Source organism: Oryzias latipes, chromosome 17 (genome assembly GCF_053564925.1).
Source record: "Oryzias latipes strain Hd-rR chromosome 17, Olatipes_Hd-rR_3.1".
Taxonomy (NCBI): domain Eukaryota; kingdom Metazoa; phylum Chordata; class Actinopteri; order Beloniformes; family Adrianichthyidae; genus Oryzias; species Oryzias latipes.
The window spans coordinates 25,908,146-25,932,821 of record NC_136253.1 but is presented as its reverse complement, the minus strand read 5'-3'; the positions used below and the strand labels follow the sequence as shown (position 1 = coordinate 25,932,821).

The 24,676-nt window shown below is 40.3% G+C and overlaps 1 protein-coding gene across 1 annotated transcript in view; it reads left to right on the top strand.

The window, feature by feature from the left end:
• Positions 1-24,676, top strand: part of dnah9l (dynein, axonemal, heavy polypeptide 9 like) — a 37,792-nt gene that overhangs the window by 12,615 nt on the left and 501 nt on the right. The window contains 69 exon segments of the mRNA XM_078934807.1: positions 170-256; positions 341-499; positions 768-851; positions 933-1,091; positions 1,185-1,307; positions 1,628-1,750; positions 1,907-2,131; positions 2,232-2,450; positions 2,655-2,822; positions 2,993-3,118; positions 3,193-3,300; positions 3,385-3,516; positions 3,603-3,763; positions 5,654-5,810; positions 5,905-6,050; positions 6,148-6,264; positions 6,343-6,481; positions 6,846-6,938; positions 7,031-7,225; positions 7,361-7,438; positions 8,580-8,718; positions 8,819-8,839; positions 8,981-9,108; positions 9,476-9,624; positions 9,693-9,843; positions 9,932-10,063; positions 10,157-10,330; positions 10,448-10,652; positions 10,784-10,949; positions 11,030-11,132; positions 11,203-11,340; positions 11,432-11,533; positions 12,640-12,801; positions 12,930-13,013; positions 13,253-13,362; positions 13,523-13,685; positions 13,797-13,920; positions 14,115-14,257; positions 14,391-14,552; positions 14,684-14,743; positions 14,816-14,989; positions 15,237-15,383; positions 15,507-15,620; positions 15,751-15,894; positions 16,974-17,156; positions 17,406-17,507; positions 18,083-18,217; positions 18,378-18,551; positions 18,649-18,781; positions 18,866-18,968; positions 19,102-19,224; positions 19,303-19,507; positions 19,721-19,885; positions 19,983-20,123; positions 20,257-20,427; positions 20,524-20,646; positions 20,723-20,916; positions 21,069-21,217; positions 21,338-21,465; positions 21,542-21,679; positions 21,821-21,910; positions 21,985-22,176; positions 22,250-22,369; positions 22,950-23,009; positions 23,433-23,615; positions 23,719-23,901; positions 24,011-24,126; positions 24,306-24,418; positions 24,503-24,643. Coding sequence (XP_078790933.1) covers positions 170-256; positions 341-499; positions 768-851; positions 933-1,091; positions 1,185-1,307; positions 1,628-1,750; positions 1,907-2,131; positions 2,232-2,450; positions 2,655-2,822; positions 2,993-3,118; positions 3,193-3,300; positions 3,385-3,516; positions 3,603-3,763; positions 5,654-5,810; positions 5,905-6,050; positions 6,148-6,264; positions 6,343-6,481; positions 6,846-6,938; positions 7,031-7,225; positions 7,361-7,438; positions 8,580-8,718; positions 8,819-8,839; positions 8,981-9,108; positions 9,476-9,624; positions 9,693-9,843; positions 9,932-10,063; positions 10,157-10,330; positions 10,448-10,652; positions 10,784-10,949; positions 11,030-11,132; positions 11,203-11,340; positions 11,432-11,533; positions 12,640-12,801; positions 12,930-13,013; positions 13,253-13,362; positions 13,523-13,685; positions 13,797-13,920; positions 14,115-14,257; positions 14,391-14,552; positions 14,684-14,743; positions 14,816-14,989; positions 15,237-15,383; positions 15,507-15,620; positions 15,751-15,894; positions 16,974-17,156; positions 17,406-17,507; positions 18,083-18,217; positions 18,378-18,551; positions 18,649-18,781; positions 18,866-18,968; positions 19,102-19,224; positions 19,303-19,507; positions 19,721-19,885; positions 19,983-20,123; positions 20,257-20,427; positions 20,524-20,646; positions 20,723-20,916; positions 21,069-21,217; positions 21,338-21,465; positions 21,542-21,679; positions 21,821-21,910; positions 21,985-22,176; positions 22,250-22,369; positions 22,950-23,009; positions 23,433-23,615; positions 23,719-23,901; positions 24,011-24,126; positions 24,306-24,418; positions 24,503-24,643 — 9,559 coding nt within the window.

Below are 24,676 nucleotides of genomic sequence, written 5' to 3'. Positions count from 1 at the left end.
TCCGTTTTTCAGCATCTAACAAAGAGCTTGATATCTGAAATTTAAACCCCCTCTCTTTCTATCCTACATTATACATGAACTTCTCTGAGCCTGCAGTTTGGATGTAGCTTCAAAGATTGACAGACAGTTGAGCGTGCATCATAATTCTGCCATGTTTTTCTATTTCTAGGTCAAGCAGCATGAGTTCAGAGAAAAATTCCGCTCTGAATCAATATTTAAGCTTAGTGTTGAGGAACCATATGAACGGATAGATAAGGTAAACATTTATGTGACCTCAAAAGATTCCTCATGTTTGCAATGATTCCAGTTTTAACAAAAAGTCCAACATTTCCATTTGCAGTGCAATCAGTCGATACTACTGATGGAGATGGAGATGAAGAAGCTGCAGAACACAGCTGATCTGTTTGAGGTCAGCTTCCCTGAGTACAAGCAGCTGCGGCAGTGTCGCTCTGACATCATACTTGTAAAAAATGTCTGGGACATGATCATCTTCGTGAAGGTACATCCTGATCTGCCCACAAGGTTCTACCACAAAGGCATTAAACTCTGTCTTTGCATACAAGGGGCAACAGTGCAAAAACCCAAAGTTTGACAACAAAAGAAGTAAAAGTATCATAACATGTCTGACTAAATTTATTCTATTCTATGTTAACTCACATGTTTTTAAGGGGAGGTGTCTTAAATTAAGTGCGTAAGGTGAATTTATCTTACGATGTCATTTCTTTTCTGAGGACTCCAAGTAACAAAAATGATGACTTCAATTCCAGACAAGCATCGAGGACTGGACCAAGACTCCATGGAAGGAGATCAATGTTGAGCAGATGGACATGGAGCTTCGACGGTTTGCCAAAGTAAGAGGCCTCTCAGGACAAATGTATGCACTGTCTCCTTTGTGATTTTAATTTTGAGTCTGTTTCTGTTGTATACTGAAGGAAATGAAGTTGCTGGATAAAGAAGCTCGGGCTTGGGATGTTTATACGGGCCTGGAGTCAACTGTAAAAAACCTGTTAACTTCTCTGAGAGCCGTCAACGAGCTTCAAAACCCAGCCATTAGGGAGAGACACTGGCAACAACTTATGACTAAAACAAAGGTGCAACGTTGTCTTTACTCTGCAGTTTAGACACACTCCTCCCAATTGTTGGTAGCTCACTTATGTTGATTTGAAATGTGATCGGATCCACAGGTGAGGTTTGTCATGGGAGACAACACCACCCTGGGCGACCTACTGGAGTTACAGCTTCACCACGTGGAGGATGAGGTCAAAAACATAGTCGACAAAGCTGTGAAAGAAATGGCTATTGAAAAGGTAAAAATCCACTGCATTTAATACCCATAACTTTTTATTGTAGAGAAAAATAAAAAATGAACAATTACCTGAATAACCTCTCTCAGTGAACTCTTGTTTTAGAAGAGGTGAATCAGAATCAAATGCATTTCCCAGATGTTACAATAAAGTAACGTCATTGTCAAAAAATATACCAGCCCCTTCAGCTATTTTAGTTAAAAAGACTTTTATTTATTTAATTCTCAACAAATTTGCAAACCACAACACAAGCGGTTGTTGTTTAGTTTTGTTAAATATTTTTTTCTAATTTACAATTTTAAATAAGGACTTTACTTTTAAAGGTTTTGGCAGAGATAACCCAAACCTGGAGTGTGATGTCGCTTTCATATGAGAATCACAGCAGCACTGGAATACCACTGCTAAAACCAGACGAGACTCTAATTGAGACCCTGGAGGATAATCAGGTGCTAAAAATACTGTTTTATAGCAAGTTCCTGCATGCAAAATGTGGTTGTATGACAAATTCTTTATTATATTCATAAGGTAACTATGAAGCAAAAACTGTTCTTGAGTCATTTGAGTGGCTGCTGGTTCATCTTATTCTCCTGTTTTCTTTGTAGCTGCAGCTGCAGAACATCCTGATGAGCAAGTACGTGGAATTTTTCCAGGCAGAAGTCAGTGGATGGCAGCGGAAGCTGATGCTGGCTGATTTGGTCATTGCGTCCTGGATGTCTGTCCAGAGGAACTGGGCCCACCTTAACAGTATCTTCACCAACAGCCATGACATCCGCTCCCAGCTGGCGCACGACGCTGAACAATTTCAAGGAATACACTCTGACTTCCAGGTACCGGCCAACAGCATTCTGTTTTTATGGACATGTAAATCGTAAAATCACAGCAGAAGTCTTTGAATTTTTATTTTTTATTTGTGCTCCTCCTGTTCAGACTTTGATGACTGAGGTGGTGAAGAACAGTAACGTGGTAGAAGTTACAAACCAACCTGGCTTCCAGGAAAGCCTGGAAACCTTACAGCAGAGGCTGTTGTTGTGTGAGAAGGCCCTCTCTGAGTATCTGGAAATCAAGAGGCTCACCTTCCCCAGATTTTATTTTGTATCCTCTTCAGACCTGCTGGAGATCATCTCCAAAGGAGCACAACCAAGACAGGTGAAACTTTCAGTTGTTGTCCAAAATGTCCACATGATAAAACTGAAAATATTATTCCAATGTTTACTTTTTTTTAAACACGAAAGCAAAACATTATCAGACTTGATCTGATGATAGCAAAATTGCTGAACACTGAATATTCAAATATTTGTGTTTACACGGGTGTTTGTGGTGGGTTTTTTTTTGGTGGGCTGCTGTTTCCAGGTGACCAGACATTTGTTGAAGCTGTTTGACAATATAGCAGATCTTCGCTTCAAGGACTCTGAGGAGAGCAGAGGACCTGAGGAGGATGGAGCAGCAGTTGCCATAGGGATGTACAGCCGTGAAAGAGAATATGTTTCTTTCTCTGAGCCGTGTGTTTGTGAGGGACAGGTATTGCAAAATAAGACTCGATTTCTTGCCATGTAGCATCTGACCATATACTTGTGACAGAAAACTCTTTTTGCATTGCTTTGTGAGTTTGTTGGCACAAAGCTTTAAAAAAAAACGTGTTTAAAAAGTAATCTGGTTTAGTTTGACTCGAGCTATTTGGTTCTTTTCAGGCAGAGTGTTGGCTGAGTGCCTTAGAGAGCACAATGCGCAGTACAGTTCAAAAGGAGATACAGGAAGCTGTGGCTGCATATGAAGACAAACCGCGGGATCAGTGGCTCTTTGACTACCCTGCACAGGTTTGATGATGACAATCGTGGCAAAAAAAAGTCATTTGAAACCACCTACATGATCTGTTGTACCCCATCAACAGGTGGGGCTAACAGGTAGTCAGGTGTGGTGGGCCACAGATGTGGGCATCGCTTTTGCAAGAATGGAGGAAGGATTCGACTCAGCTCTCAAAGACTACAATAAAAAGCAGGTGAAGATAGACAGCAGGATCTTGTCAGGAGATTTGGTAATAATGCAAGTTCATGCATTTAGTTTTCCACTTTTTTTTTTTTAGATCACACAGCTGAACTCTCTAATCCACATGCTGGTGGGGGATTTAACTCCTGGAGACAGGCAGAAAATTATGACAATCTGCACCATCGATGTCCACGCCCGGGATGTTGTCGCCAGTCTGATCACACAAAAGGTTGTTCAACATTAGAACTACTTTTAACCCGAGTTCTCAAAAAATGTTTGGACTCTATTGTTGGGTGTGTTGTACACCTCTCTTAGGTGACAAATGGACAGGCGTTTGCATGGCTGTCCCAGTTACGCCATCGTTGGGATGAAGAAACCAAACACTGTTATGTCAACATTTGTGACGCTCAGTTCCAGTTCAGCTATGAATACCTGGGGAACACTAACCGACTGGTCATAACCCCACTCACTGACAGGTACAGGTGCTACTATTTGCTCCAAGAACACATTTGAAACACATGTATAAGAAAAACTCATTGTCATTCAATGCACAGTCAGAAACAGTTTGAGGATTTTGAAGATCTGATGCAAAGTGCAAACCAGGAAGGCAGGGAGACCTAAGCATTAAATTATTTTCCATTATTTAATCAGGAAAATCCTATTGAGATCGATAACTCTGTTTTCCAAGGGACTCCTGGCCAAAAGGCAAAAAAGTTACACACACCCTTGACAAGTTTTTTTATTTTTATTTTTTTATTTACCAAGGCTGTGTCCCACCAAGGTGGGGTAGCCTAGACAAGGCACACAATTTTAGCTCCCTCTGTCTCTTCCCCAAACCCTCCTCCTTCAGTGTGTGAGTGCGTGTGTGTGTATGTGCGTGTGACTGGTCTGAGGCCTGGTCTAAGCCACACCACACTGCACCAGGGTCAGCTGCACACTCCAGTGTGGGCACCTCCACAGCAGGGCCTCAGCCAAGGCTGGTTTCCCCTTGCCGCTTCATCCCAAGACCAGACCTCTACCACACCCATCCATTCATCCATACACAAGCTCTCTCCACCCATCCCTATCCTGAGCAGCCTCTCTCCCCTGCACCACAGTCATCCCTCTTGCATTCAACGCTCTTCTTACACCCTCTGTCCATCCCATTCGCGGTCTTCCTCTCATTCTCACTCCACTCACATCAGATTCATATACCCTTTTCACCAATCGCTCCCTTCCCATTCTTTCAACATGTCCAAACCATCCCAGTGCCTTTTGCTCTGCTCTATCAGCCAACTCTCGCGTCACACCAGTTCTCTCTCTCTTGACAAGTTTAAAAACATTAAAATATTACAGCTACAGATTAATGATTGCATTTCTAGAACTTTCACATAGGCGTCAAACTAAGTCCTGGATTTGAGATTTAGGAGTTTGATTGCTTTATACTGAAAAGCCATCTTTTCTTTTCTGTCTGGACACTCGGGACTGACAGCAGGTAGACGTCCTGGGCACGGAGGCATAGGGTCCATCAGATCTCCACTGAAGAGTCACATTCAAAAATGGGGAGAGCAGTCAGAAGAGGCCCTTGTATATGAGTTTGGGCCAGTGTGTGATCCCACAAACTGCTAAAGCAGGCCAACCTACTCACAAATACAGTTTACAGTGATGAGTAACGATGAAACACAAAGAGGGGGAAAACTCAGTCAAAAAAAAACAACAACTCCATAATCCAGCGCGGGAAGAAATGTTGCAGTAAAACCTCTTTCTTTTACATGAAAAGAAAAACATAACTTGCTTCTTAAGTAGAAACTCAGTTTTAAGTGGACCTTTCTCACAATGGAGTCAATGGGAATTGATCCCACAACTTCTCTGTAAGATGGCTTTATAAATAAGGAAACTTTTTAATAACAAAGCATATTTTAAAGAGTGGTCCTTTTGGAAATGTTGAACTCCTTTTGGCAAAAATATAACAAACAAGGCTTCTCAAACGGAGTCAGCTTCTAACAAGTACATGATGATGGTATATCATCTCATACTTTAATTTAATCTCAAAAGTATATCTTATACCCACACAGGCTAACTTGGAATAAATGATTTATGTTCGTGCTTTTATCATATAGGACATCACCATCAAGTTTTAAACTCCTTCTCTTTTCTATGTTTTGGCTGTTATTTTGTTTCTCAGAAGGAAAATATGACTATCTATTGTTGCCCTACTAGTTTTTTTTTTTAAAGTAACAGATGGGACTTGTGTGACAATAAAACAAAAATTCAATTAAACGTTTTTAGAACAAGGACTCGATGGGATATTATCATTAAAACGAAAGCTCTGTATACAAGTCAGTTAAAGCAGCAATCAAAGTTACTCTTTTGTCTGATATATCAAGGTGCTACATAACCCTGACTCAGTCCCTCCACCTGACTATGAGTGGGGCTCCATCAGGCCCAGCCGGCACCGGGAAAACTGAAACAACTAAAGACCTTGGACGTTCTCTAGGCATCATGGTATATGTATTCAACTGCTCCGAACAAATGGACTACAAGGTGGGATTCTCATTCACTCTCTATTTTTACACTTTTTATTTCCTTTTTATTTTTATTCCCATTGGTCAATTCCTTTATTTGTCTGTTCCCTCAGTCTATAGGGAACATTTACAAAGGGTTGGTTCAGACAGGAGTGTGGGGCTGCTTCGATGAATTCAACAGGATCTCAGTAGACGTCCTTTCTGTGGTAGCGGTGCAGGTTAAGACAATACAAGATGCCGTAAGGAATAAAAAACAGAGGTTAAAGATGCACTTTTTGTCAAGTATCTACTTGTATTTTTAATAATATAAATTTGTTTCAAAGCAGCTTTTAATGTTTCTGTTCTGGCACAAAAAGATTTCAGTTTCTTGGAGAAGAAATTGAACTGAAGCCGACAGTGGGAATCTTCATCACTTTGAATCCAGGTTACGCTGGTAGAGCTGAACTCCCGGAGAACCTCAAGGCACTGTTCAGGTTGGATATTTCAAAGCAGGTTTCTCACAACAAGAATCAATAATTCCTCATTATTGTTATCTCATTTTTCTACGTCAGGCCCTGTGCAATGGTGATCCCAGACTTTATGCTGATTTGTGAAATTATGTTGGTGGCTGAAGGGTTCATTGATGCTCGTCTGCTGGCACGGAAGTTCATCAGCCTCTACACTCTGTGTAAAGAGCTGCTGTCCAAACAGGTGCACTATTTCTGTGAACCGTATAGTTTGAATGTGCCAGTATTAGTACATTGTTCTCATTACCCAGACCCCTGTGGTAAGAGCCAGTACAGAGCCAGACTGTTTCTTAAAGAAGCAGTTCTTATGGTTTTGTTCATTTTGGATAAAAGGGTTATATTTGGGGGAACTGGGTGGGTGGAGGGAGGACTCTGGTGAGAGAGGGGTGCCAACTGTGTGTGACTGTCCTGTGCTTTCTGTTTTAAATCATTTTAATTTTTTTGTATAACTATTTTATTTGCTTTATGTAAAGCGCTTTGCGTTTTCAACCAGAATGAAAGGCGCTATATAAATAAATATAGTTTGAGGTTTGAATATTTTGTTTCAGGATCATTATGATTGGGGTTTACGTGCCATTAAATCAGTCCTGGTTGTTGCTGGATCCCTGAAGCGAGAAGAGCGTGGCAGACCTGAAGAACAGGTGTGCATTAGTCGGTTCGTTACACAAAATGTTTCCAATCATATTGACATTTTTATGAATTTAAACATTTGATGCTGTTTCCATATTCCTAGATTCTGATGCGGGCATTGAGGGACTTCAACCTTCCAAAGATTGTGACCAATGATGTGCCCATATTCCTTGGCCTGATCAGTGACTTGTTTCCTCAGCTGGAAGTGCCTAGGAAAAGAAACCTGCTTCTAGAAAATGCTGTCCGTGAGTCAGTCAAAGAGCTGCGCCTCCAGCCTGAGGAAAACTTCATACTCAAGGTTCCTTATTCTCTCTGCATTTCAATGTAAATGAATTGCTTAAATGAATCGGTTCTACAAGTTAACTGCTTAGCTGCTCGGCCTCATAGCATAAAAAGATTGAATATTTTGATGTTTATATTTGTGTGCTTACAGGTTACCCAGTTAGAGGAGCTGCTGGCTGTGAGACATTCTGTGTTTGTAGTTGGCGGACCTGGCACTGGAAAGAGTCAGGTAATTTTATAAGAAATAAATCTGCAACTCAAAAATGTTTATCATTTTTAAGTTTTTTTGTGCAGTTTAGAATGAAACTGTTTTACTTATGACCTGCAACTCTGATTGCATGCTTCCAGAGGTTGGTTTTACCTCTGGTTTATGAGTCACATTAGATTACTGATTTTAAATGAGTGTAAAATAATATCCCTTTACCCCACAGTGTACATTTATTGCTCAATTTTTTTCCATTAGGTTGCTTGATAAGTGAAATGTCCCTTATTTAGGATACAGCTTTGTTGCAAATTCAGCTTTATGTTGAGTTCAGTTTACAAAGATGTCCTCTATCACTGTAGAGAAAACAAACCATAGCTTTACAACTGGTATTTTATCCTGGGAAATACATGTGTGTATGTTGCTGTGTGGTACGAGTATGTGTTGGAATGAGAGATTTGACATCATTTACATACTAAAAAACGAATTTCTTAAAATACCCACTGCAATGAAAATTGTGTTTTTTGTGTTCTTAAAATGTTCCTCTGGCATTTTACTCATGATTGAAAACATATATAAAGAAACTTAAGTTAAATATTTCTGCGTATTGCTTTTTCAAAATGCTGAGAATAAGGAGCAGACGATAAAATTGGAAAAAGCTTGTAAATGTGACTAAGAACCTACAACGGCAAGACACAAACGCCCTGCCACCCTCAATTCTGATGGGTGCACTTGAAAACAAATGCATCCATGTACGTCTTAGTTTTCCTCCTCTGAGCTGGCATCTGGCTCAAAACCATACAGCTGGATAGCTCCAATATAGGGTACCATTTTTGTTGTACCTCTAATATTAGCTTGGGGGTGGGAGGGGCTGTAAACTAGCAAAAGAGAGTGTAAACAGATGGATGATGGGAAATGCGGTTGGTTTACTTCCCGCAAATGGTCCCGCCCACAACTCAGTCATTTTTCTTATTACCTACTGCTGCTCCGGAGAAACTGTATCCAAGAAAACAAACGTTTTTTTTTTATTTTGGCAAAAATTCAAAATCATGCCAATCAATGAATTTGCAGACAACCAACCTTTTTGTTCTGTATGGCTTATTACTGCTGATAATATCATCAAGATAATGTTTGTGACATTAAAACAAGCTTTGTTCATTTTTTTTAGATTTTAAAGACGCTACACAGGACTTATGCAACCATGAAGTTAAAGCCAGTGTGGACTGACATTAACCCCAAAGCTGTGACCACAGATGAGTTGTTTGGGTACCTGCATCCTGCCACCAGAGAATGGAAAGATGGTAAGAGCTTGTGAAATTAAGAAGTTAGAAGAGCATGAAATGTGGGATCAAGGGTGTGTGTGTTAACTACATACATTTTGGTAAATATCAGCTGTCTTCAAGACAGTAGTTGTAAGTAAGTAGTTGGGTCAATTCGGGAACTTCTTCTAGTTGAAAGTTAGTAGATAACCATTAGAACTTTTCTTGATTCCAGTATACTTTTTTAATGCTGCATTAAGTCTTTCTTTGCTCATTTATGGTTAGATGTTATAACTTGTTCTCCTTTTAGGTCTGTTCTCCTCGACCATGAGAGAGCTGACCTCCATGGGCCACGATGGTCCCAAATGGATTGTTCTGGATGGGGATATTGACCCCATGTGGATTGAGTCTCTAAATACAGTTATGGATGACAATAAAGTAAGAGTTGAAAACAGTACAGCATTTCTATTCCAAATCCTCTCCAGCTCATAGCAAATCAGAAATCCTTTTATTGTCACAAGAAGATTGTGACAACAGCTGTGGAGACAATATAAAATAAAAGAAATGTATATATAGAATAAAAAACTTGAAAAGAACTACATAAAATATAGTATATATAATAAATACTATAGCATATATTACACGTTTTTTGTATATATTTATGTGCCATATATAAATATTGCACATGATTTGGTTTGTTTACAGTTGTTACAGTAGTGCTTTTACTTTTTAAGCAATATTTCGACACTGTTTTTACCCATCCTTAGCTTTGTTAGCAACCATACGGTTTTGCTTCTCCGTGCAGGTCCTGACACTCGCCAGTAATGAAAGAATCAGTTTGTCTCCCTCCATGCGTTTGCTCTTTGAAATCTCACATCTGAGAGCCGCAACTCCAGCTACAGTGTCCAGGGCAGGAATTCTCTATGTTAACCCACAAGACATTGGCTGGAGCTCGTAAGACTCACGGATGTTAAGTGTTTATCACCTCTGGATTTTGGCTACAATTGCTGCTATGTTTTCAGTCTTGTGACAAGTTGGATGGACACCCGGCAGGCCCAATCAGAGAGAGCGAATCTCCCCATTTTATTTGAAAAGTATGTGCCTCACTGCTTGGAGCAGGTCCGCTGCAACCTGAAAACCATCACTCCCATCCCAGAAACCAGCATGGTTCAGGTATGGAATTACATATACTTAATAATTGCATATACACCACCTTGTTGAACTTTGCTGAAGGATTGCTTGATGCATTTTTCTCTGCCAGATGCTTTGCTCTCTGTTGGACTGCCTGTTGACAGAGGACAACACTCCTGCTGACTCTCCACGAGAACTTTATGAACTTTACTTTGTCTTTGCCTGTGTCTGGGCCTTTGGAGGAGCTCTCTTCCAGGATCATGTGTGTATTGTTTAAAATGCTGGTGCAAATTACCAATTTTTTGCACAGTTCCGAACTACAAATTGATTATGTTTTACCTAACACTGTTTGCAGCTAAATGACCATCGCGCAGAATTTAGCCGCTGGTGGTCCAAAGAAATGAGAGCAGTGAAGTTTCCTTCCCAGGGTACCGTCTTTGACTATTTTATTGACTCCAAGACTAAAAAACTGACACCCTGGAGAGAAAAGTTGATGCCATTTGAGTTGGAGCCTGATGTCCCACTACAGGTGTGTAGCTATGAAGGCAGAGCATCCTATAAACCAAACAGAAATGACCTATTCACTGCTGGTTTCAGTTCCGGTTATGGGAGACATGTGCTTATTGGGTTGTACCACGTTTTTTAGACGCTGCTGGTTCACACACCCGAAACCATCTGTCTCACCCACTTCATTGACCTGTTGATTCAAAAAGGCAAACCCATCATGTTAGTGGGAAACGCTGGAGTGGGCAAAACCATAGTGGTGTCGGATACAGTTTCCAAGTTGAAGGACGACTACATGGTGGCAAAAGTGCCCTTTAACTACTACACCACATCAGCTATGCTTCAACGTAAGAATTAAAAAAGATTAAAATAATGTTCATAATTACAAAACTATCTTAATGTTGTACATTAGGCCGTTTTTTGGAAACGCTGCAGTTTTGTTTTGGATTTTTTATTTTTTTTGTACCACCACATGTAGGTGTGCTGGAGAAACCTTTAGAGAAGAAAGCTGGTCGCACATTCGCTCCTCCTATTGGCAAAAGACTCATCTATTTCATAGACGACCTCAATATGCCTGAGGTGGACCGTTACGGTACAGTGCAGCCGCACACACTAATCCGCCAGCACCTTGATTATAGCCACTGGTAAGTCTGGAAAGATACCAAGATTCTGTATTTGTGATAAACAGCCAAGAACTATCTGTGAACCTTTTGCCATGTTTAAGGTATGACAGACAAAAGTTGGCACTTAAGGAAATACACAACTGCCAGTATATCACCTGCATGAACCCAACTGCTGGAAGCTTCTCCATCAACCCCAGACTGCAGGTACATTCAGATGTTCTGTTAGGTGAAGGGTCACCACAAGAACTCTACATATTTGTTTTCCCTTTTGCAGAGGCATTTCTCAGTGTTTGCAGTTCATTTCCCAAATGCCGATGCCTTGGCCACCATCTTCTCCAGCATCTTATCAGCTCACTTCCTTCAGGGAGGTTTCAGCTACGGTGTCTCTCGTTCAGTTGACGCTCTTGTACAGGTAGGCTTAGAGAGCAGCACATGCTTTAAAGGAAAAACAAAGTAATTTCTAATCAAAACTTTTTTTATCATCATTTAATCCTCTTATCCAGGCAGCAATCTGTTTGCACCAAAAGATCAGCCAGAACTTCCTCCCTACAGCCATTCGCTTCCACTATATTTTCAACCTGCGAGACCTGTCCAACATATTTCAGGTAAAATATTTGTATTTTGTGTGCTGATATACGGAAGTAAAAATATTTTTATAAATTAGTGTCCTTGTTTCTAGCACAAAAGTTTTTTTTCAGTTATTTAATTCCTCTTTTTTTTTAATAAGAGTTTTTTTATGATTAGATCAAAATAAAAACCTTGATTTCTGGTTGAAAAACTGCATCAAGGTCAATAAAACAGTAATTTGTCACTGGACTTTTGCGTCCTCTAAAACTGTAAAGTTTACCTTTATATGTGCAAAGGGTTAAACATTGAGTGACGACTATGAGGCAGGCGGCTGGCTTCACCATCCTTTTTTTTGAGTGACATTTCACATAAAGCCCCACTCCAATCATCTTTTGATCCATTATATTCCCAGTGGACGTTTTATTGTGATTTTGCTATTTTTAGCCAAAATAAAAAAGCCTGTTTCATTTACTAAGACACATTTTCTGCAGAGTGGCAGGAGTTTGAAAGACATTCGGCAAGAATCATGGCACAGTACAAGCCCGTCCATACTTCCCATCCTCCCTTTGTTTACACGCTCACGCTTTGTTTATGGCCCCTCAAAACCCCAACACGAGTTATACAGTGCAAAAATAAATGGCAAGCAATATTGGAGCTATCCAGACTTACGGTTTGAGCTAGATGCCAGCTCATATGAGGAAAATGAAGACATACATGGATCCTTTTGTCTACAGTGGATGCATAGAGCTCTCATTGTAGTTTCTAGGTCACAGCTACGAGCTTCTTCCAAAAGAATTTTTTCACCTGCTCCTGATTCACAGCGAGTTTGAATGCAGAAATTTTAAGCTAAATTTTGTTTATATATGTCCTCTGTCATAAGAAGAATTCCACATGCAGATAAAAAAAAACAGGATTTTCATTAGAGTGGGTCTTTAAGCACAGTGCCTAATGAGAGTTTGTTATTTTTATCTTACCAGTTTACTTATTATCTTAATAATTAAATCTCATTATTTTTTAATAATAAGAAAAATTAGTCAAAAAATCCTATTGTGATCTAAGCTAAAGATAATTACTCTGTTATTTCAAGGTATGAGAATCAAGTGAAATGTCAAACTGACCTGATGGTTCTGTTTCCCAATGATAGGGCATCCTCTTTGCTCTACCAGAAAGCGTTCGTTACCCTCTTGACTTGGTCCATTTGTGGCTCCATGAGAGCTCCAGGGTCTACTCAGACAAACTCATGGAAGAAAACGATGTGGAACTCTTCAACAAAATTCTTCTGGACACTGGTAAAAGATACTTTGAGGTATGACAGAAGGAAAATTCCCACCTTCCATAGCTTTTAAAATGACCACATTAATTGTTGTTTTTCTCTCAACTTAACAACCAGATTAAGATTCAAGATTTTTCTTATTTGTGTTTCTATTTCATCAGGGAATAGATGACTCCATCTTTTTACACCAACCTTTGGTTTACTGTCACTTCTCCCAGGGAGTGGGTGAACTGCGCTATCATCAGGTGAAATAAGTTCACATGATCAGATGATGACTAGCATCTGCCTAGTATAATTTTAAAGTTTAATGCGACTTACAGATCAGACTCACACATGTCAATTTGTTACTGCATATATTTCAATTGTTAATGTCTTTTTTTGGGGGGGTAATTTGTGTACTTTTGTTTTCATAGCTTTCCTTCAAACAAAGGTTGCCATTATCACAAGACCAAAAGTTGATTGTTTCATGTGACCATCCTCTTAGATCTCCGACTGGGAAAAGCTCCAGAAGACACTTACTGATGCCCTGGAGCACTATAACGAGCTGCATGCAGTCATGGACCTGGTACTGTTTGAAGAAGCCATCCAGCATGTGTAAGAAACACCAAATGAAGCTCAATTGAGGGCTTCATCGCAGCAATACATCACAAACATATATCCTTTCAGCTAGGTAGTGGCGAACAGATTATTTTTTTGTCTAATAATGTAAGTTAAAGAATATGCCTCAGACAGTAAAATGGTCTTTTTTGATCAGGTGTCGAATCAGTCGCATCTTGGAAGCCCCTTATGGAAATGCCCTCTTGGTGGGGGTCGGGGGGAGTGGGAAACAGAGTCTATGCCGACTGGCTGCCTTTCTCAGCTCGCTGGAGGTCTTTCAGATCACGCTGCGTAAAGGATACGGCATCAATGACCTCAAGGTGAACATAAATTCAAATAGTCATATGCCTCGTATTGTATCCAAGACTTGAATATGAGTCAGTATGACTTTTTCTTCCTGATTGTCATTGATGTGTTGGCTTGTTTTGCAGAGTGACATAGCAGCTTTATACATAAAGGTTGGAGTGAAGAACATTGGGACAGTTTTTCTCCACACAGATGCACAGATTCCAGATGAGCGTTTCTTGGTGCTCATCAATGACATGTTGGCTTCAGGTTCGGAAGAGTTTTTTTGTTTTTTTTTCTATTTTAAAATACGTAGTAGGTCTAGGTTGTTGCGCCACTGTATTATTAGTCTGTTTTATCAATGTTTTATCAATGTCTAAAAGTAAAACTACTTGCAAAATTAAGAGTGGTTTAAAAACATGGGGGGAAAATCCCTTTTTTTTTTGACTTTTTTTTTTTTTCAGGGGACATTCCTGACTTATTTAGTGAAGAGGAAGCTGATATGATAGTGACTTCAATCCGGATGGAACTTAGAGGATTAGGACTGCCTGATAGCAGAGAAAACTGCTGGAGCTTTTTCATTGAGAGAATAAGAAGACAGCTCAAGGTCAGAAACGATGCCAGCACAGTTTCATGTCTTTAAACATTTTTTAACACTATTTATCTTTTCTGCTTGTAATAAGACGAGTTTCCCTTCATATGTGGTTAATCTCAGTTTGTTTTTCTCATGTCTTTATTAGGTAGTTTTGTGTTTTTCACCAGTGGGATTTACTTTGCGCACGCGTGCACGCAAGTTTCCTGCTCTGGTTAACTGCACTGCCATAGATTGGTTTCACCCCTGGCCTCAGCTTGCTCTTCAGTCTGTCAGCTCTACCTTTATAGAAAAGATCCCTGGACTAGAGGTAACAAAGAGCCCCTTTACCTGTGAAACAACTACACTGCTCACAAATGTTATTAAAATATTTCTAAATATGAACAACCTTACTTGTATTAATTAATCTTAAGTTCATCTTTGTTTGTCACTATGGTGTAGCCCACAGTGAGGGCGTCTATTAGCGAGTTCATCTCTTATGCCCACACCAGCGTCAACGAGGTGAGTTTTTGCAGATCAATAGTTTTGATTTCAGTCCTGCAACCTTTGACTTGTTTTACTGACTTAACAAAGGTGAGCGTCAAGTATCAGCAGAATGAAAAACACTTCAACTACACCACCCCAAAGAGCTTCCTGGAGTTTATGAAGCTATATGACAACCTGCTGAGGCAGAAACGCACTGAGCTCACCCAGAAGATGGACAGACTGGAAAACGGCCTGCAGAAGTTGCTCAATACTGCATCACAGGTCAGAAGGGCCCAGAATTCAGGGACGGGCAACCTCACGCCTCAAGGGCCAATGTGACTGCATGAGTTTTAGATATCCAAGCCCTACTCATGACTGATCACCTGGTTCAGGTGTGTTCAGCCAATTAGAACATGCCAGAGCAGGGTAGGCCTGGAGTTGCCTATCCCAAGCCCAGATCCATCTCAAAGTTTGTCCTTGCAGGTATTTCTGTATACTTTCTCACCTATACAGAACTTTTTTAATGTAGGTTGAGGATCTCAAAGCCAAGTTAGCAGTGCAGGAGGTGGAGCTGTACCAGAGGAACCATGATATTGAAGCACTCATTGCTAAAATAGGACAGCAGACAGACAAGGTCAACCAAGAGAGGGCTGTGGCTGATGCTGAGGAGCAAAAGGTGAGGGCGCGCTCCGAGAGTGGACCTCTAAAGAGTATTATAAATAAAGATATGGCATACAAAAAAGAAAAGCTAGTGATAAAGCAATGTTACTCTTTATGTTTGTGCCTTTTTATCATTCAGGTAGCAGCAATTCAAGCTAGTGTCACCAAACAGCAGCAGGACACTGAGGCGGACTTAGCCAAGGCCGAACCAGCCCTGCAGGCAGCTAATGCTGCCCTTAACACGCTAAACAGGGTAAAGCACTTTTAAACACCTCTAGAAAAGAAATTCAGTTTCCTTTTACAATGAAAAGGTTTATTTTAACCAGCAAAAAACAGCAAAAGACATAGTTGTGTTTATGCAGTTGCTTGTCTTTAAATTCCAGCTCAATTTGACAGAGCTACGGACATTTCCTAATCCTCCAATAATCGTGGCGAACGTCTCAGCCGCTGTTCTGGTGTTGCTGTCTCCCCAAGGCCGGATCCCAAAGGATCGCAGCTGGAAAGCCTCCAAAGTGGTTATGAGCAAGGTGAAAAGGCATTCACTGAGACAGTTTTTGTTTGTCACGCCTCAGACCACACATCTTTAAAATAAATCACTTAAACCACCAACAAAACCTTTATGCGATTGTAAAATGTATTTTATTAAATTAGGACAGTATTGTATTTGTCTGTTCAGTATTATTTTTGATGAAATGATCCTGCTGAGTGGCCAAGGACACAGTCACTAAACATTTTGAAAAAAAAGAAAACCAGTTCAAAAATGCCAACACATGTTTAGCCAATAAATGCAGCACATCACAGTTTTTTTTGTTTGTTTTTTTGTTTGGTTGGTTTATTTGAAAAAAATATATGTACATTACTCTACTTGAAATACCATTGACATAGTGGCAGCTTAAGAAGGTTTTTGCATAATGTTCATATGTATTATGTTTGTTTGCTTTTTCCTTTTTTTCCTGAGTTATGCAGAGTTGTATTCACTATTATTTGCATACCTTTGAGCTCACAGCTCAGCAAAACCTCTGAGAATGATGTTTGCACAGAGATAATGGTGCAACATCGATCTACATTGGAAATTAAAGACATTTTGTTTTCATAGGACAATTTTTGTTAAAGTTTTTGTGAAATTGTATTACAATGCACTTAGTTGTGTTTTCATTGGTCAAAATAATCTAGCCAAGTCACAGCTTGTTGGAACAATTTATCTCCATAGAAAAAGGCAATTTTATATCACCTAAATCTGTCTTCATGATTTTCACATTTTTTTCACCATCTACCATAAGAGTTTGCATCATCATCAACACTAAGGTACCTGCAGATAAAAATCTGAAGAGCCTTTACTTTGCAAGGATCTTTATAACTTTCTCAAGATACGTATTTTAGAGGGTTTGCAGACACAAAATTTTCTCAAATCAACTTAATTGACCCTTTCCTTTCTACATGTTCTTAGAAAAACTCAGGTTTACAGTCAATAGAAAATCTTAGGAACCAAAAAAATTCACCACAACTACTAAACTAAAATTGGCCGAAATTTGTATATTGAACAGCGGTAGAACAATTCATGTAAGGGCTTTGCAGGAAAGCTAACATGCACATATTGCCTTTCCAGGTGGATGACTTCCTGCAGGCTCTAGTGAACTTTGATAAAGAAAACATTCCCAAGGCTACAGTCAAGTGTGTGAAAGATGAATACCTCAGTGACCCGGAATTCAACCCTGAGTTTGTGCGACAAAAGTCCTCAGCTGCTGCCGGCCTCTGTGCCTGGGTGATCAACATCATAAACTTCCACGAGGTAACTTCATAAATCCCAGCTTTCACAAACATTTCATGTCAACTAAAAATACATAATTGTTCCTGATTTTGAATACAAACTTGCCTTTTTTGCTGCAAACACTTTTGCCCCCCTGGATAGATTTTTGTAAGTTCATCTTTAATGGCATTTTTACAGACTTTCATATTACAAATTTGTTAAATGTATGTGTTTCTGTCTGTACCTAATAATGTAAGTCAAATGGTGCATTGAACATAACTGTGCGTCCAGGAACTCCGTGAAGTGGAGATGAAGCGGATGTGTCTGGCTCAGGCAAATGCAGACTTGGCTGAAGCTGCAGAAAAGCTCGGGGTTATTAGGAAAAAACTAGCTGTAAGTCTATTGTGATACTGGTGTTTTAAGCTTTGCACAAAAGCAGACTAGATTTGCTGTTGTGCAGATTAAATAGTTGTTACATAGAGATTGGCTAAAGCTAATTTTTTCAACATTATGCAGCAATTTTTTCTTGCTTTTTTCTGTATGCAGTGATGCTTGTCATACAATCCTGTTATAAATAAGGTCATTTATCATTGAAAACAGTAAAGAAAGTGGAAAAACGTTTTCAGAATTACTACAACAATCATACAATTGCTGAAAAATTATAGTTTTCTGGAATCAGAAAAGACAGTAAACAGACGGTAAACTTTTGCATGTGCAAAAATAATCGTAATCCGAATCACCACGACAACTCCTCTAGTGATTTCCTGTTCTTTCTTGTTTTATTCGGACAGTTCCTCTTTATAAAAAAAACACATTTGATGCTTAACACAATGTGTAAGTGAATTTGGTGTTTGATTGCTTTGCTTAACTGTTGGCCATTGGAACATCATTTATTGAAAGATGTGAAGGTCCAGATATTGGTTCCATTCTAAGTAGTGGTTGCTGAAATAGGATGTTCTCCTTTTTAGGAGCTGGATGGTAATCTGGAAACTTTGACAACAGCCTTTGAGAAAGCCACAGAGGAGAAGCTTTGCTTTCAGGATGAAGTCAATCGCACCAACAAGACAATAGAACTGGCCAATCGTCTGGTGAAGGGACTGGAGGTAAACAATAAAATGAAAAAAGACAGACTTCAGTTTTATTTAATCTTTTAAGTTTTGATATTTTTAGGTATTATTCTTTACTCAAAGTTATTCCATTTATATTTTTTCAAGTTTCACAGGAAATAAACCCAAGTCAACAGTGTGTGTTTGTGTGTTTCAGAGTGAGAATGTGCGCTGGGCCCACTCAGTGGCCCAGTACCATGAACAAGAAGAAACTCTCTGTGGTGATCTCCTCCTCACTGCAGCTTTCATCTCTTATGCCGGCTCTTTTTCTAAGAAGTACAGGATTGAGCTCCTGGACAACATGTGGATGCCGTTCCTACGCAACCAGAAGGTTACTTTGGGTTTTTGTGTGATCAGACACTTTTCTCAGTCCTAGCCTTTTGCTTTCACAAAACCACATTTAACGCACAATAATATACTTTCTATAGGTCCCCATTCCTATGACAGGAGATGTGGATCCAGTGTCGATTCTGACCGATGGTGCCACAGTGGCACAGTGGAACAACGAAGGATTGCCAGGAGACAAAATGTCCACTCAGAACGCTACCATTCTCATTAACTGTGAGTTTGGATGGTCTCCCATAGAAAACAGAGATCAATGTTGGTTTTGTAACAAAAGCAGATCTGAGCAGTGTACTGTTGCAGGTGAGCGCTGGCCTCTCCTCATTGACCCCCAACTTCAAGGCATCAAGTGGATCAAGAATCGCTATGGTAACCGCCTTAAGGTTGTCAGTCTAGGACAAAAAGGGTGAGAGCCGGGACCTTCAGTATACCTGAAAAACTGTGATACAAGTGTCTAAACTTTTTTTTTAAATAAAATCTGCTGCAAACTGATGCTCTTTTACTTAAAAATACCCTTCGTCCTGGATGTTTTGCTTTAGGTATGTAGACGTCATTGAACAGGCCGTGGTGGCAGGTGACCCTGTTCTCATCGAGAACCTGGAGGAGACAATCGATCCAGTCATTGACCCTCTGCTAGGGCGGCACACCATCAAGAAGGGCAGGTATAGCACAGCTATGTGCAAGGTGAAGGATGATTACCTGCTTATTCTTGTTCTCTTCATCAAGTTCTTTTACCCCAGCTGTATAAAGGTTGGGGACAAAGAGTGTTTCTTCAACCCAGAATTCAGGCTTATTCTTCACACCAAGTTGGCCAACCCACACTACAAGCCAGAGATTCAAGCCCAGACCACCCTCATTAACTTTACTGTGACTAGAGATGGGTTGGAGGACCAGCTACTGGCCCAAGTAGTGAATCAGGAGAGGCCAGACCTTGAGCTGTTAAAGGTGAGTCGTTGTCTGGTCCTCCTCCTCATTCTGATTTTTAGATATCTGGTTAAATCCTTAATGTCATCAGAGAGTGGGGGGACTCATCTTTGTAAAAACTCAACTTTGGATTCAAGTACAACCCCTACCAATTTCAGGGCTAACACTTTTTTTTTTTACCTAATACATTTTGTATTTTTTGTAAGGTCAATATTTTGGGTATTTTCTTTACAGAGCGAATTGACTAAACAGCAGAACATGTTCAAGATCGATCTGAAGCTCTTAGAGGACGAGCTGCTCACCCGGCTTTCTGCGGCAGAGAGCAACTTCCTCGGTGACAACATGCTGGTTGAGAAACTAGAGACTACGAAGCACACTGCAGCCGAAATAGAGATGAAGGTAAAGGGCTTTTCTTTTTTCAATTTAAATTTGATTTAGTTTTAGCAGTTAGATGTCATTCCCTTTGTATAATTTTACTTTGGTTCCTAATTCGTAGGTTCTAGAGTCAAAGGTAAATGAGGTCAAGATTAATGAAGCAAGAGAACACTACCGTCCTGTCGCTGTGAGAGCTTCCCTGCTGTACTTCATCATGAACGATCTCAACAAGATCAACCCCATGTACCAGTTCAGCCTCAAGGTAAAGAGGGAGGATACAGAAGCTGACTGAAGCCTGGAAGCTATCTCTACTTTTCTGCACAATTGCAAACAAAACAAAAAACCTGGCAGAAAAAGACCGAATTACACCAGGTTGCTTTTGCTCTTGCTTTCAGGCCTTCAACGTTGTTTTCCACAAAGCGGTGGAGCAGGCAGAACCCTGTGAGGACGTAAAGGGCAGAGTAAACATCCTCATAGACAGTGTTACGTTTTCCACTTTTAACTACATCAGCAGAGGACTGTTTGAGAGAGACAAGCTCACCTTTGCAGCACAGCTAACCTTCCAGGTGTGTGTGTGTGTGTGTGTGGGTGTGTGTGTGTGTGTGTGTGTGTCACTGGAGAAAGACTGTACTCTTCCTCCAAACTTGATACTTGTCTTTCAGTTGCTCTTGATGAACAAGGAAATAGATGTGCGAGAGCTTGACTTCCTGCTACGCTTCAACATTGATCACAGCTACATCAGCCCACTTGACTTCCTCTCTAACTCAGCATGGAGCGCCATCAAGGTTCATGAGAACACACACCAAGGTGTCTCTGCTGAGCAAATGACTCCCTAGGTCACTGGCTCCCCTTTCTGCCCAGGTGATGAGTTTCACTGATGAGTTCCGTGGTCTGGATCAGGACATCGAAGGCTCGCCAAAGCGCTGGAAGAAACTGATCGAGTCTGAGTGTCCAGAGAAGGAAAGGTTTCCACAGGAGTGGAAGGGGAAGAGTTCCCTGCAGAAACTGATCATGATAAGAGCTCTGAGACCAGACCGCATGACATATGCACTCAGGTAATCAGAGGCTTTTCTCAGTCCTTTACTTTTGCTTTCAGAAAACTACATTTAATGAAAGTTGTTTTTGAACTCTGCACATACAACATATATTCTGTCATTTCTGCTATTGAGGAAAAAGCACTTTCTTCTTTTTTTATCGCATATTGTAGAAACTTTGTGGAAGAGAAGCTTGGAGTGAAGTACACAGAGGGCCGAAAGACCGACTTTGCAAAATCCTTCAAAGAAAGCGGTCCGGCCTCTCCGGTGTTTTTCATCCTCTCACCTGGAGTCGATCCACTGAAGGACGTGGAGTCACTGGGTAAAATTCACAAAGAAGATAACATAAATGTGTTCTTGTGTTAAACTTAAAACTGAAAAATGTTCACATTTTAAAAAGTAAAAATTATGTAAATATATAAAACATTTGATACATTCCCAGGAAGGAAGTTGGGTTTCACAATAGACCTTGGGAAGCTTCACAACGTGTCTCTGGGTCAGGGGCAGGAAACTGTGGCAGAGGTTGCAATGAAGAAAGCTGCTAAAGAGGGTCACTGGGTTATATTACAGGTCTGACTTTGATTTTTTTTTTAATGTTATTGCTACATCACCGCATTGTTGATAGGAATGATTTGATTTCTTGCAGAACATTCACCTGGTTGCTCGCTGGCTGGGTGCACTTGAGAAGCTGCTGGAGCGCTGCTGCGAGGACAGTCATCCTGACTACAGAGTATTCATGAGTGCTGAGCCAGCATCTTCTCCACAAGGTCACATTATACCACAGGTAGAGATGCATTATGTCAGAAAATGTATTTATTCTATTTTTTTAGCATCTAATGTCCAAAAAGATCTTTTTATAACTATACCACTAGGTAAAACTTCAATTACAGATGTGAATCTCTTCATTACCCTTCCTTTTGTTTAGGGAATTCTGGAAAATGCCATCAAAATCACCAATGAACCTCCTACAGGCATGCATGCCAATTTGCATGCTGCTTTGGATAACTTTGACCAAGTAAGTTTTCCTGCGTTTTCTTTTTTCACATTTTTTGCAGTTCATTTCTTTATTTATTACTGAACTGTTTGCAGGAAATCCTGGACCAGTGCAGCAGGGAGCAGGAGTTCAAGACCATCCTCTTCTCCCTGTGTTACTTTCACGCCTGTGTGGCTGAGAGGAGGAAGTTTGGGCCTCAGGGTTGGAACAGAAAGTATCCCTTCAACACTGGAGACCTTACCATTTCCGTCAATGTCCTCTACAATTACCTGGAAGCCAACGCTCAGGTGAGTTGAGTTTTGTTGATGATCAAGGTGGCGGGTCATTTCAATGGGGATTCTTCAAATGGTGAACATGAAGGTGCCATGGGAGGACCTGCGCTATCTGTTTGGGGAGATCATGTATGGAGGACACATCACGGATGACTGGGATAGACGCCTCTGCAGAACCTACCTGGAAGAGTACATGAATCCAAACCAGGTCTGTTTCCGTATTCACAGACAAAAACAGAGAAGTGCAGTCTAATGCTACGTTCATACTATGTCTAAATGTTGCATGTGCTCAACACGAGTTCTTGAACATGCTTTCAGCAATATAGGACTGTCGCTACCTAATAATAGCGCATGTACAGTTGGAAGAGTCTTGGAGAGAAATGTCGAAGCGATGCTTTTTCTTTCACAGCTCTGTTCTTATATCTGAAAGACATGGTATCATAGAATTATGGCCAGGCACAAACCACAGCTATTAGTTTCTCCTCCACTGAACACTTTATAAACGGTTGGCACCTCCTTAAAGTAAAGGGGATGCCACCCATACGTCTCTACCAAATCGGAGTCCCTTTCAGTTCAATAACCGGGCATTTTGTGCGTAGAAGCAAAAAACGTGAAGGGACTCGTGAACGCAAGAGTTTTGAACACAGAAGCCCGAAACACGCATGTCCATATTTAAATAGACTTTTCATTAGAAGTGGTTGTTTGTTTATTTTGAATAACTTGTTAAATCTGAATCTAATTTCCTATTTTATATTTGCTTGACTTTTAATCTTTATCTATATATTTAGTTTGACCGGAAGCTCTCTTTGGCACCTGGATTTGTCGTCCCGTCTAATCTAGACTACCAGGTAAGTTCAAGCCATATGCAATAGGAACAATATTCATCAACTGATGGTCCAAATTATTTTAGTGACCTGGCATTTAAACATTACCAAAAATTGTAAAACTTCAAAATTGAAAAAGAATGATAGGTTTTCACATTTAAAAAGGAATAAACTGCTGTCCCAACAATATCTGATTCCTAATGAGAATTATATGGTTGGCAAAATATTTGGTTTTGATGTAAATTCCTTTTTAAATTAATGCCTTTTACAAAAACAAATAAAGAAAGCTTTTTCTTTATTGTACATTTGTAAATGACACGATTCCCTAATTTTTGTTGTCTTAATAAAAAGCAGACATTAGCAAAATGTCAAAAAAGAAGAGGATACACCTATAGGCAGGCTTTATAAACTTGATAGGGACTTTGGACTGACTGTGTTTTATCTCAGGGGTACCACAATTTCATAGATGAGATGCTGCCACGTGAAAGCCCAGTGCATTATGGGTTGCACCCTAATGCAGAAATTGAGTTCCTAACAGTGACGTCAGATAAGCTTTTCCACATTCTGCTGGAGATGCAGTCTCCTGATGCTGTAATGGGGGAAGGCGTTTCTCAGACTCTGGAAGAGAAGGTAACATGTTTACGCTCAACTACATATTGAAAAGATCCATTTGAAATATTAAATAAAGTGTTTTTCCATCTTTTTGTTATTTTTTTCTGTCACTCATCTGCAGGTAAAAAGTATTTTAGATGAAGTTCTGGAAAAGCTGCCGGAGCAGTACAACATGTCTGACATTACGTCCAAAACTGCTGAAAGGTCGCCATACATCCTAGTCTGCTTTCAAGAGTGTGAGCGCATGAACATGCTCACCTGTGAGATTCGCCGCTCACTCAAGGAGCTTGACCTGGGCCTTAAGGTGAGCTCAAACCTCGTTCTGACATTGTCAGAGCTATACTTCATGTGGCTAAATGTTCCACCTCCACCGTGGTGGTTCATAGTAATGCAGCACATTAACATCTCTGAAGGGTGAACTGGCCATGTCCTCTGAGATGGAGAAGCTGCAGACAGCCTTGTTCTTTGACAATGTTCCTGATACCTGGACCAAACTGGCCTACCCATCTACCTACAGCCTGGCTATATGGTACATTTGTCACATTATTTTTTTTAACAAAGTAAAGATTTGTTTCTGTTTGGAGCTGCTTTAAGACATCTCACTTAATACTGTTGTAAACAAGGATTATAGAAAATAGCTCAGAAGTTTCTTTTTTTTTTACTGTCTAAATGACAGCCATCATCCAAACTTCTGTCTGTTTGCTTCAGGTTTAATGATGTGATGCAGCGCTGCAAAGAGCTGGACAGCTGGACACAGGACTTGTCTCTGCCCAGTGTTGTCTGGTTATCTGGATTGTTCAACCCACAGTCTTTTCTCACTGGTAACTCACAAAAAAGTTAAACCGATGAAAAAGTGCTTCACCTTTGTCATTCTTTAGTCTGTTAAAGCCGTTGTTGCTTTCCAGCTGTGATGCAGTCTCTAGCTCGTAAGAATGAGTGGCCTCTGGACAAAGTGAATCTCACAGTGGATGTGACCAAGAAGTTTAAAGAGGAGTTCAACCAACCTGCCAGGGAGGGGGCATATGTGTACGGACTTTATATGGAAGGTAGCGTCCTTTCTTCAAAAGAACACAGCCACA